The following is a 12,238-nucleotide window of genomic DNA, read 5'->3' on the forward strand; positions in this document are numbered from 1 at the left end:
TTCTCTACCATACTCAGCGTGACTTAGGGAGAGTCTTGGCAGGTTTAGTACTGATGCTACAGAGCTTAAGGGGCACAGAAGCAATTTCAATGGTCCTTGCTGATATCGAAGAGTGTCTGGGTGGGCTTTGTGATTGAACCATAATGTCACTGAGCATTGCCACAGCATAGTCTAATATTTTAACAGATAGGGACCGGAAATACCAATTTTTTCAAAGATCTTGCAGTTGTTAGTGGAACTGTTGACAGTCCTCTGAGCACTGTAATTCAGTAGCTTGGGGAAACAACCAGTTTACTTCCTTTCCCCAGTTTGGTTTTGCGACATTTCATTCCATTGTTCAGTTCAAAGCTGTTCATTTCACTGTTTCATTATTAATTGTTCCACTTACCTCATTTCTCATGACATTGCTTTCTCGTGGGTTATTCTTTTGTATTCTTAGGATTTGCAAGGGAAAGTTTAACAGAATACAGTATCAAAGCTGCTGTTCCTTCTGAAACTGGGAGCAGGATGGTGACACCTTGTACTGCAAAGAAAGATTAAGCTGAGTCTTCTTAAAGAAGGATACAGGATGGACTTTTTGTGATGTTCCCTGTGTTCATTTCAAGATACATGTGAACAACAGAGACTTGAGGACAGTTTCTGGCAATTTTTTTCCTTCACTAAGCATTGCACTGGGCCACTGTTAGTTAAGATGGAAGGGATTAGTTGATGTTTCATTCCTTAAATCCCTGCCCTAGGGTTGGTAAGAGGAGGGATTTTCACTTCCCATGACTCATGTATTGAGCCAAGGGAAGAATTTGGAAGTCAGTACATCCTCATTATCATTTGGCAGATAGTTTAAAAAAAAATAGAATTAAATCCCCAAATAAAAATCCCCAAATCCCAGGAATTGTTGAAATAGAGTGACTTCATATATATCAAATTGTTTGTACTTATGAGCATTGAAATATGAAAAGAGAAAGGATTAATTTTATTAAATAATAGTAATAAAAAAGACTTGGGGAATGCTGTATTAGGAAATGCTTTGTTAGGAATGCACATTGTTTGGAAATAGTTAATGGAAAAAAATAATCACATTGGTGAGTAATCTGGCTTGAAGCCTCCTGGAGATGTTTGACAGCATACCTAAAAGGAGAGAACCTTATTTGTTCAGAATGCACACAGAAAATTTTGAATTTTAATGATCAGAAAGTCCTTTCAAGATATGGTTTAGTTTATTTCTGTCCTTTTAGTCAGATACATTTTTTGTCCTCAAATACTATGACTGGATTACTGCATGGAAAATTGCTGAATAGGGACTGCTTGAGTCCACTGAATGAAGCACAAGGAACTTCTGCCATCCACATTGTTTCACTCTGAACAGCTTCCTCCTTGATCTAATTGGCTCACTCATTGTCAGTGTATTTCCACACAGTCTGGAGATTGATTCTGGACTGCAAGTAGGTACAAGTGCTCAGAGGTGGCTAGCTTAAAGTAATCAGCCGTGAAAGGAGGTACGAATCGATGGAGATGATAGATGTTCAGTAAGGGGTAACGTATCTGGTGGTGCTTGGAGTTGAGTGACATTGCTGAAGATGCCAGACAAGATGTGTACATGGCTGGCGCTTTGAATAGCGAGGGAGTGTCTGTGGGACCTACTGCTCTGAAGCAAGCCTTTTGCATTGTTTTGTAGGAGTGTCCTCCATAGATGGTGTTACCAGCCTTTAACTGAGCTCCTTACACACTCAGATCTCTATTTCAGTTTTCATCCTGTCAATGGGTTTGAATGGAGAGTCTCACTGTTGTTCTGGTTTTTTGTTTTTTTTTTTTTCTTTCCTTGTGTTGTTCAACATTAAGGACATTGGACAAAGTGTCTTAAGGTTTATTGTGATCTTAATATTTGCTGAATATGTTTTAGAAAAGCTTAGCACTATCTTTTTAGTATGAAATTTATAAATGTTGGGGGAAGTATCCTATCCTATCTCGCCCTGAGAAGGCAAGGCTGTGGGGAGACTTTCCAGTAGTCTTCCAATACCTAAAGGGGACCTTCAAGAAATCTGGAGAGGGACTTTTTATAAGGGCATGTAGTGACAGGACAAGGGGGAATGGCTTTAAGCTGACAGAGGGGAGATTTAGATTAGATATTAGGAATAAATTCTTTACTTTGAGGGTGGTGAGACACTGGAACAGGTTGCTGAGAGAAGTTGTGGCTGCCCCATCCCTGGCAGTGTTCAAGGCCAGGTTGGATGGGGCTTTGAGCACCCTGATCTAGTGGAAGGTGGCCATGCCCATGGCAAGGGGTTGGAACTGGATGAGCTTTAAGGTCCATTCCAACCCAAACCATTCTATGACTCTATGAATAGTGTAGTTAAAGAATTGTTCTCTAAAACCAGAGTACATCAGTACTTTTACAAATAATGCATGTGACTTGTGTTAGAAATTATCTTGTTGGACATTTTTCTCTATTATGTATGTTTACAATTTAATTTTATTAGGTTGCAGAAAACATAATAAATTGTCCTTTTCCAGGAAAAATAAAAGTCTAATTGCTGAAGAGTTCTCTCTTTTAATGCCCATTGTAATACATAGGCAGGATCCCAATATGTTGACTAAGCAGTTACAGCAGTCTTCCCATATCCATGCTGGGCCACCCTCTTCCCCTCATATTTGAGGGCATCTCATTTAGCTTTCTACTTTATTTATTTATTCTTCTTTGGATTGGCCTGGCCATTTTGATAATCTGCTGAGTGATTCCATTCCCTTCTGGCTCAGCGTTTTCTTTCTCCTCTCTTGCAGAGTAATGACTCTCCCACCAGGCAGTCACCCCTCCCTGTATTCAGCCTGCAGACTTTCACTGACCTGTACATTTTCTTTGAAATAAAGGACTAGACGTATGAAGAAATGGCCAACGTCATACCATCCAGTGGGAGCCGAGGCAGTAAGAAGTACCCTAAAAGCAAAAGGCTGAGAATTTGCATCACTTAAACACTGAGAATATGTTGATTACATCTATGGTTGTTTGCTTGTTGATCCTGATAAGCTTATTCCCTGGATCAACCTCCTGGAAGATGCTAATAAAGTTTTATCTGAAGCAGTCCAGGGGGTTTGTTACCTCTTTGCATCTTGTACTTGAGAAATGTTGATGTCTTAAAATGGTCCTGAAGTCCTAAAATGTTCAGCAGAGAATACTCTTCTAGTGCTGTTACTTATTAGAGCCTTCTGGAGTTATGTTTAATGGCATGCTACAAAGCCCTGGAGGGTATGCTTAGTTACTGCTGTCATGGCAGACTTCTAAAAATACAGTGCTCTGGAGGCTTCTGGTAGAATTAAGCACCCTCATAATTTGGTGTTCATTAGTTGAATTTCATGCTTTTCCTTTTACTAGCTGTTAATATGTAACTAGATTGATGGTAACTGAGAAGTATAGGTTTTCCTTTCCTGCCTTCTTGGTGAGCATAAGTTAAAATTGGCACGATTTAAGAGCATTAAGCTGGCTCTGTAGTTACTGTGAAGATTATAAAGTCGGTTTGAAGGAAGAATCCTACTCTGTTAAAAAGGATATATTGTTACTGTGTCCTGATAGTGTATATTATATATTCTTTATGATACAATGCAGGATAAAAAATCCTAGCTTTTTCTAACAGTGTTTTCTGTGCAACTGTAAATTTTTTAGGTACTATGATTGCATGGTTTGCATTTCCTTTTCAAAGAGGCTTGCATGCTGGCTGCTGGCTCCATTCCTGACATTGCTACTACAATGTTAATCTAAAATGCAAAGAAATTGAGAATAAATATGGGCCTTTTGCTCCAGGAACCAGTCACATCTGTCACAGATGCAGCTCTATGCCCTGCAAGTCTTCCCATGTCCCACAGTAGGCATGGCAGGTATGAGTGATGGCTCAGCATATCAGCAGAAACCCAACATCCTGAGAAAGTTTCAAGGCTTACGTGTTCTGTGCTCTCTGGCAAACCTGTAAGCTTGTCTGTGCTGTAAGGCCAGCAGCTTTCAGCCTGGAGGCAGGGCAGAGGCAATTGTGCTTTCAAAGCCGGATTTGGAGACAGTGAGGTTTTGATTTTATTTAATTTGAGCTTTGATTTTCATCTTAAAATCTTATCATTCAATTAATACAGCATATTTTATTTGAGAAACTTAGCATGAATGCAGAAATAAAATACAAGCATGTAGTTGTGTCTCATTTCATTGCATTCTCCTCTTCTGAAAGGAATGGAAGAAAAAAAATGAAAAAGCAGAGTATAAAACCAAAATGCGTGAAGTTAATTTGCAGCAGGGAGACTTTAGAGGAAAGGTCTTTCTCAGCACAGTCAAACAGCTCATTATTGCTGAACACATGGTAATTCCACCAAAGACTGTTCTTTGTATCAGGAATTTGAGATGAGTTGGTTATCTGTCTGAGCATTGCTTAAAAATGGTGAAATTGGCATAAAGAGTAAATATATAAGTGCTGTCAAAACTCTGAAATTTGATAGACATATTTTACTGGAGCTTTGTATTTTACTGATAATATCTCGGTGTTGGATTTGGGCTTCTTTAAAAAGCTGTGGAATAAAGTTTTGTTTTGTTTTTTTTCTAGTCTTTAGGCAGGACTTTAGCTCAGGGAATATCAGATGATTATTGTGTTTTAACTTGGGACTGTCTGTGCTTAGTCCCTGAAGGCATTGTCAGTGTATGGCCCAGATGGTCAGGACAGCAATCTTAAAAAGCCCTTTAGGGAAAAGAAAGAACTTTTCTTCTTTCTTTCTTTCCATGAGAAAATACTTTTCCATGTTCTTTCTACCTTGAACAGACTAGTTAACTAGCACTTTGGACTTTGTAGGCTTACTAAGTACAGTAGCGTGCAGTAGCAATCATTCTTCTTGTCCAGGTATTAAAATTTTCTATAGCCCTGCCAGTCATGTCAATGCCTTTTGGCTCTTTCAGCTTTCCGTGTTAGGCTTTAGGCTGCATTTGTGAAACAGGGTTGTTGGGGTTTTTGTTTGTTTTTTTTTCTTTTGGGGTTGTTTTTTTAGGCTGATTTGGCATACTTGGTATTTGTATCTGAGTAGGCAGCCATCTGTCCCTCGGGTTGTGCCAATTATGCCAACTCTGACAGCAGCCAGAGAAGTTCAGTTCTTTCATTCAGCCTGAAAGACTGTTTCACCTTTTGTCTATTAAGGAGTTGGCCTGGAGTGGTTATTTTCTGTTGTATAGCTAGTACTCACCAAATGGTGCTGCAAATGAAGGACGCAACACCAAAAGCTCATGGCAAGATATCTTCCCTAAGTAAACTTTTAACTATTATAGCAAATCTAAAAAGATGGAATTAAAAGCTACTTTTAATGTAGAGTGGTTAACTGTATTGTAATAGTCTTTAAAATAATTGTAGCTAGCAGTATAAGGTTTGTGTACGGATAGGTGAAGGTTTCAGTGGAGTGGGGAGTTCCTCATTTGTTTGTTCTGATTACCCAACATGTTCTGTTTTCTTTACCCAAAAGCAATTGCAGGAAGAAGGACTCATCCTCAGTGTGACCTGAGGACAGAGCCATGCCTGATTTACTATGGAATATTTCAGTCTCACTCTCATGTCTTAGCATGCCTAATAAATCAGGATTATAAACCTAAATTTAATCTTGAAACACAATGGACTGTGTTTCTGTGGGAGGGGCAAGTAAATTGGTTTTACCCACATGAATATCCTAGCAAAACATGTACGTGAATGCAGAGATCTAACTTCAGAGTTCTTATTTTCTGAGAATCTTTGTAGTGCTTTGTTGGACAATTGTATGGAGAGTCAGATATTTGTTCAGTCAGTTCCCTGAAAAAAGCTTTCTCTTACTTAGCTTTTTTAATAGCAAATACAATGTGTTTTGGGTCTCCTTTTTATCAGAAAATTATTCCCTACATTCTCCCAAGTTTTTGAACTGACTCTTTCAAAGATTGCTTTGAAACTAAGGTAATCTTAAGGTAAAGTTTGTAGCATACATAACGAGAGTTCTTGAATTGAATGCTTTCTAGTATACCTATAATGTAGTATTTAAGAAAGAGTACACAAATATGGTGGGCCTATTTGAGTCTCTTCTCTTTTTCTACACTGTTTCCCATCCATTTTATGGTGTTCTCTTGCTGAAAAAGAAAGTAATCTCATTGTCAGTTCTTCAATTTCTGAAAATGGCTTTAATCTCTATTCTTGCTCTTGCCTGTATTTCTTGAACCATTGCAGTCTCCCAGTTGCTTCTCTCATGTTTCTCCTCAGTCCCAGCATACATGATTTCCTGCTTCGTATTGCTGAAGTGACTTACAGTGACTTCGGGTAAGACATTGCATGCTTCTTTCTCTTTCACAAACATAAAAGAGATCTTTTAATTGTATTTACATAACAAGCATATGTTTGCTGTCTGTGCTTCACTAAGTGTCATGTCCCTGACTGAAGTCTCAGTGAGCCTGGGACCTGCTTCTACTGTAACTGAGTTCACTAGGTAGGTTATATGAGTGGTACGCAGGCATCCTGAGAGCAGAGTGGAAGTGACCATACTGCGGTTCATGGTAGTACTTTCTACTGCACTATGAACACAATTAGCTAGTTTAGAAGTTTTACTTCTGTATATTTGGAGGCCCTGGCAAGTATGTATTTGTGACTCTACATGTAAAAGCAGTAGTTGTATGCTTATTGTGTAGTACTTTATAAAGCAATTCTGCACATGGATGTGCTACACCTTTTTTTTCCCTTCTTTTAAGTTTTATTGTTTTAGTCAACAATATTGATTGCTGAGCAGTTTCTTTTAGTAATGTTCTATGCCTTTCTTTTAACACTCCAGGTCTGTTCTCAATATATTCAGACTGTCCTATGGCTGTTAATCTTTGCGTTTTTACTCTCCGTATTAGTCTGCTTTCTGGCTTTAAATTTTTTTCTTTCTTTAAAATCTAGAGGAATGCTTTGAAGTACTTTCTCTCCATGCCTTCTGTCAATTCTATTTTTCTCTGGTGGGTTAGGTTTAATATAGGAAAGAAATACACCCATCTACAACAAATGTCACCCTAAAAATCTTGAGATGCTTTTGTTTAAGCTAAAAGTAAGGAAGCCCTTGCCTTGCAAAGTATTGTGAGCTTCAAACCCAAAGTAAATAACTGCAAAATTATAAACAATTAAAAAATTGATGACTTGAATTACTATTCTGTAGTGCCATGGTGAGTAGCATTCACAATAGCAGTAGTTTTTAATACAACTTTTAGTTGAGTGTTGCTGAAAGAACACTTGAGTGTATGATAATTCTCTTTAAGACCATAATGACAGTGGGCTAACAGCTGTGAATGCTCTTGGTGGTTAGCATATGAGACCTTGGTTTGGTTCTTGTCCATTGTACATACTTTATGGTCTGTGTTTGCGTGGCTTACTCAAGGTTTGTAGATATTATGCTAGGGAGGCAAGCTACATATTTGGTGGGATGTTGGTGGTTAGAGTGGTTAAGAATGAGGAACCAGAAGGAATATGACCAGCAAAACCTCTTGCTAGAGAATAAAAATCCAGTCATTTAGAGCTAGGACAATATCAGACAGGTTTTGAGAAGGAGGATAGCTGAAACCTGCTACCATTGTGTGTCAGGGTTAAATGTTCCTCATCCAAGTGTACATCACCAACTTGCCAAAGTGAAATCCTAGTAATGATGCATGCATAGTATATTATAAATTATCTGTGTACATCTAATCTATCCTTTGATAGAAACCAGACCCTGAGGCCAGTGATGGAACAGATGATTATCATCAGGACGTAGCACTTAGCACATGCAAACTACTGCACAAAGGTATAACTAAACATTGTGAGACTGTTCCAATGTAAGAAAGAACATCTCTTTGGGGGACTTTGGATTGAATTTGTTTTGAAGCTAGGCCAGTGGTCAGTTAACTGACCACAGTGGTCTGTAAAACTAAAGTAACTGTTTCCCAGCTTTCCTGTTTTAGAGATGTTAGTTAGTTACTTCATTAAACGGTCTTCTTGCAGGGTCCCAGCATGTTTTGCCAACACTGAAAATGCTCTTGTTGAGATTTTTTTTCTTTACTTTTTGACTTCTAATTATCTAGTCTCTCCTCCTCCTTCGGACAGCTTTCCCACAGATGGTATTTTTCCAGCTTTCTTGCTTTTCCAGCATCTTGCTTTTATCATGTGCTGATTTGGAGCAGTCAGACCGGAGATATGAAAGTTTCTAGTACAGTAGAGCGTATCTTTGTACTTGTTTTCCCCACCTGGTCGATTACATCTGTGACAGAAAGTTGTTCATGTGTCAGGCCAGACATCACTTTTAAGAAACATAGAAGGGAGACAGTAAGTATCTTTTTCTCCAGATCAATCCCACTGCTATTGGCAGGAGTCAGATTTCTCTCAGGATGGTTGATGTTTCTTGAGAAATAATTTGCTGATTACCTTGAAAAATGTCCCAGGATTGCTTCAGGGATTGAAATCTTCCATCTGCTACTGTGTACCTTTGCAGTCAGGATTTTCTGCAGCTGGTGAGTGGGAAAGCAAGTCACTGTTTGGCCAGATGTGATCCTCTGCTGTTATACATACATACAACACTTGCAAATTCTGCCTTTCTTTTTTAATGCCCTGTAAATCTGCGTGTCATCTGCCATTTGTCCTTACCTCTCAATTAAGTATTGTATCATCTGTGTTCATCCTTCCTCAGACTCCTTTATCCTTGCTGATGGTCTTCCCTTCTTTCATGTACCGTTATTTTCAACGGTGTTCCCACCTCTATATTCAAGGCTTCCTGCTTCTCCCATTGTTACAGATTTCTTGCACAGACCCTGGCCATCTGTTCCTTTGCCTTTGCATCCTTGTCCTACGTTTGTTTTTTTATAATATCTTGCCTCCTTCTGCTGTTCCTTTACTTTTTTATTTGTTGTCATGGGAATACCCACTGTGACTTCTAAATACACAGAGAGCTGTGGTTTCATTCTATTTGGTAAAGTCTTGATTGTGAAGACAGAATAAAACAAACAAAAAGCTCCATCAGAAATTACAATCTGTGAGATTAGAAAACAAAATCTTAAATAAAACTGTATAAAAATCATCATTGCTCTCAGAGAGAGATATTCTAATTTTCTAACTTCATGGCATGGCAACCTTACATGTTATGTAGGTTAGAATCTAAGTAATTTCTGTAATTCTTAGTGTTTGTCATGCTCTTTCATGATTAAATGCTGTGGAATATAGAGGATCCATAAGATAGTAAGATGTCATACTGAGAAACATGCTTCCAAGCTGGAAACCAGCTATTATGATTTTAGTGCAATTCCCTGAGAGCTCATTATCTGCTTCTATTTTAAAAAATGCAGATACATTCATAAATAACTTCATGAATATGAAAAAAACATAGAAAGCAACACCTTTATGGCTTCCCTTGCACAAGGCATTGGCTTATTCTTTGTACTTGCAGTATATGGGCATAGATAAGCTCCTTGGCTTCTTCTGCAAGAAAAATTTATTCAGAGACACTGAACTATGTGTGCTCTGGTGTTTGTCTTCCTTGGGCTTCATGAAATGCGAACTGCACCTAAATAGTTGTTCTCTTCTGAACTGCATATATGCTTCTCTGTTGTACACCATCATGTGGTGACTAACACACATCTTTAAGAATTTTGTGGAAAACCCTGAAAAAGTACTGTTTAACTAACCACAAAATTAAGGTGTTGGTGTACTTCAGGCCACATACTGGAATCCACACTGCCTCTGTGGTTACTTGCATAGGGAGCAATGAGTAAACAGCTGGATGTACTTTTCCCCAGATTATATATGTCTACCATTCGTATAATTTCTATGTAAATTGAAGAAAAACCAAAACATCCTTTTTGAAAGGAGACCCCCTTGTCTGCATGTATGCTCACACATGCATGAACATATACTGGTCCAGAAAGAGTAATTAATGTTTAAAAATTGAGCTATATAAAAGGAACCCCTAAACCCAGTGAGCTGCAGTTGGGTGGTGTCCTAATCTATATGGACCACCAGTACAGAGCTTCTTTTTACTGTTATGGCTGATCTCTTAAGACTTGGCAGTAAGCTCTGCCTAATATTTGTCGTGCATTTACATTTTAGTATGTATTTCTGAAAAATACAGACTAAAAAGGAGTTTAAATAGAAATTGAGAAGTGATTATGGCTCCTAAACAGTTCCGTTTGTGTTGTATGAATGTGGTTGTGGTGTTTCAGTTGCACAAGAGTATAAATGATATGGTTATATTATCAAGGCTAGGGATTGCAAGAAATGTAAAGGAATGCATTTGTACTCAGGGATCCTCAGTGAGAAAGGGAGTATGGAAGTAGAGGTTTTGTGTGAGGGTTTTTGATGGAAAGCAGAATGAAACCTGGGCTCTGAGAGTCACCTTCATAAGCTTCATGACTAGTCTGATATTCTAGTTTTCTAGCTGACTGTTGCTCAGAACATCTTAAAGCTAAACCAAAGTTTGAGTACTTACAAAGCATCCTATTGTTTCTTCTTTTGTGTTTGTTTTTTTTTTTTTTAATTTTTATTTTGTTCTGGTTTCCAATGCAGTAAGTTATTTCCAAACTATTTTATTAGACTTTTTTTTTTTCAGTTTTATTAATCTCATTTAATATTTCAGAAGGCTAATGCTTTGTGTCCCTAAGGGGCAACTCATAAATCCTGCTTATTTTAAGAGTTTCCAAATTGTGTCTAGAAAACTTCCAACTAAACTGGAAGGGCCTGACTCAAGATGGGTGGCAGGTTAATGAAGACATCTCTTTATGAATGATTCCTCCTGGAATAACATGAAAATGGAGAGAGTATTCACACCAGCCCTGTGAGATGCAACGTCTGTGAGATTCCTCTGCTTCAGGCCTGAAGGAAGGGAACTCTGAAGTCTAGCAGTGTGAATGCAGCACTGAAAATAGGAGACATGGCTTTACATGCCTTTGAGCTATAAAGGCTTCTATTCACCAGTATGCAAAAAGGATTGAGGCCATGCCTATGGTACATCAGTCTTTAAAGACTGGTATTAGCAGCTGACCGGGTGGATCTGCTGCACCTTACTGCTTGCATTGAATAAGGAGAGCTGGAGAAGGACCAGAAGAAATCATATAATCCAGATCCTCCATGTCATGGAGTCCTTTGCACAGAGATGCCAGGTTATGAAATAGGATTTTGGACCCATGCTGAACATGCAATGCGTAACAAGGTGATGTGCTGTGGGAGTGAAAATTTCTTAGACTTTAAGTTGCTTCCTGTGATTCTTTTCTGTGGTTCAGAGCCTCAGACTTAAATTAGGTTGATTTTGTAGTTATTTTGTGTTTATTACACAAGTTAAAGATATGTAAATTTATATAGCTAAAAATGTATATTCATCTATTTATTTAAATATGTTGCTGTGTATGCATGTTTTATAGGTATGTTTAATCTTTGTTACTGAAATAGGTTGATTTTGGTCTTTGTTTCATTTACCAGTTTGCTGAAAGCAATCAGAAAAAAGAGACTTTACAAAAAAGCATTGAGAAGTCAAAAATTGGACGTGAAGATACTGTAAGTTGCTTTGGTGGGGGAGGCATTCCTACCAGGAGGTAGGGCTACAAGTATCCATAGTTTATAAATACTAGTGTACTTGTTGGAAATCCATTAAGAGTTCTAAATACTGGAGATGAGATAGGGCCAAAATAAATCGGGTATTAGATTTTTCCTTAGTTGGTCATGACCTAATGTGTAAAATATTGACAACTGGCTGCTCCAAGGCAGAGAAAATGTGTGACTGCCTGAAGTCTGGCAATCTTTCAGGCTTTTAAAGATATCTTTAAATCTGAAAACTTGAACTACCCAGAGGCATGTACCAGAGTTGCCAATGGTTGCTGAGCTGCCAAATCCAGTAACTATAAACTTATGTGTTGGGGGTCTTTTTTTTCTTTTTTTAGTTTGGTTTGGTTTTAGTCTTATAGATTTCTGAATTACCATTCTGAGCAGCCATGTAACCTTGTGCTGTTTGCATGCTGAAGCTGTTAACACTGCAAAATGATATTTAGTCTTCATATTTACCATATATATGAAGTAGCATATTAGTTAGCGGTACTTCATGTAGTGTTCTAAGGTGTTCATTTGTTTTGAGATGTTGAGTCTAAAGGGGTTTAAACCTCCAGTAAATAAATGTATAAGTAGAGCTAGCTAGAAGCTTTCAGGAGGAATTAGATTTTGCAGGAAAGTGCGAAACCTTAGAATTCAAAATATTATACAGAAACATTCTGGGTTTGACTGTAATTGGGAAA

The 12,238-nt window shown here is 38.1% G+C and overlaps 1 protein-coding gene across 1 annotated transcript in view; it reads left to right on the forward strand.

The window, feature by feature from the left end:
• Positions 1 to 12,238, forward strand: part of MND1 (meiotic nuclear divisions 1) — a 41,636-nt gene that overhangs the window by 9,608 nt on the left and 19,790 nt on the right. The window contains exon 5 of the mRNA XM_057419191.1: positions 11,433 to 11,507. Within this exon, the coding sequence (XP_057275174.1) occupies positions 11,433 to 11,507 (75 nt within the window). The remainder of the gene's footprint in view (positions 1 to 11,432; positions 11,508 to 12,238) is intronic.

The sequence above is a fragment of the Pezoporus wallicus genome, unplaced genomic scaffold (assembly GCF_028554395.1).
Source record: "Pezoporus wallicus isolate ANWC-B61680 ecotype Strahan unplaced genomic scaffold, APGP_CSIRO_Pwel_v1 contig_2384, whole genome shotgun sequence".
Classification (NCBI taxonomy): domain Eukaryota; kingdom Metazoa; phylum Chordata; class Aves; order Psittaciformes; family Psittacidae; genus Pezoporus; species Pezoporus wallicus.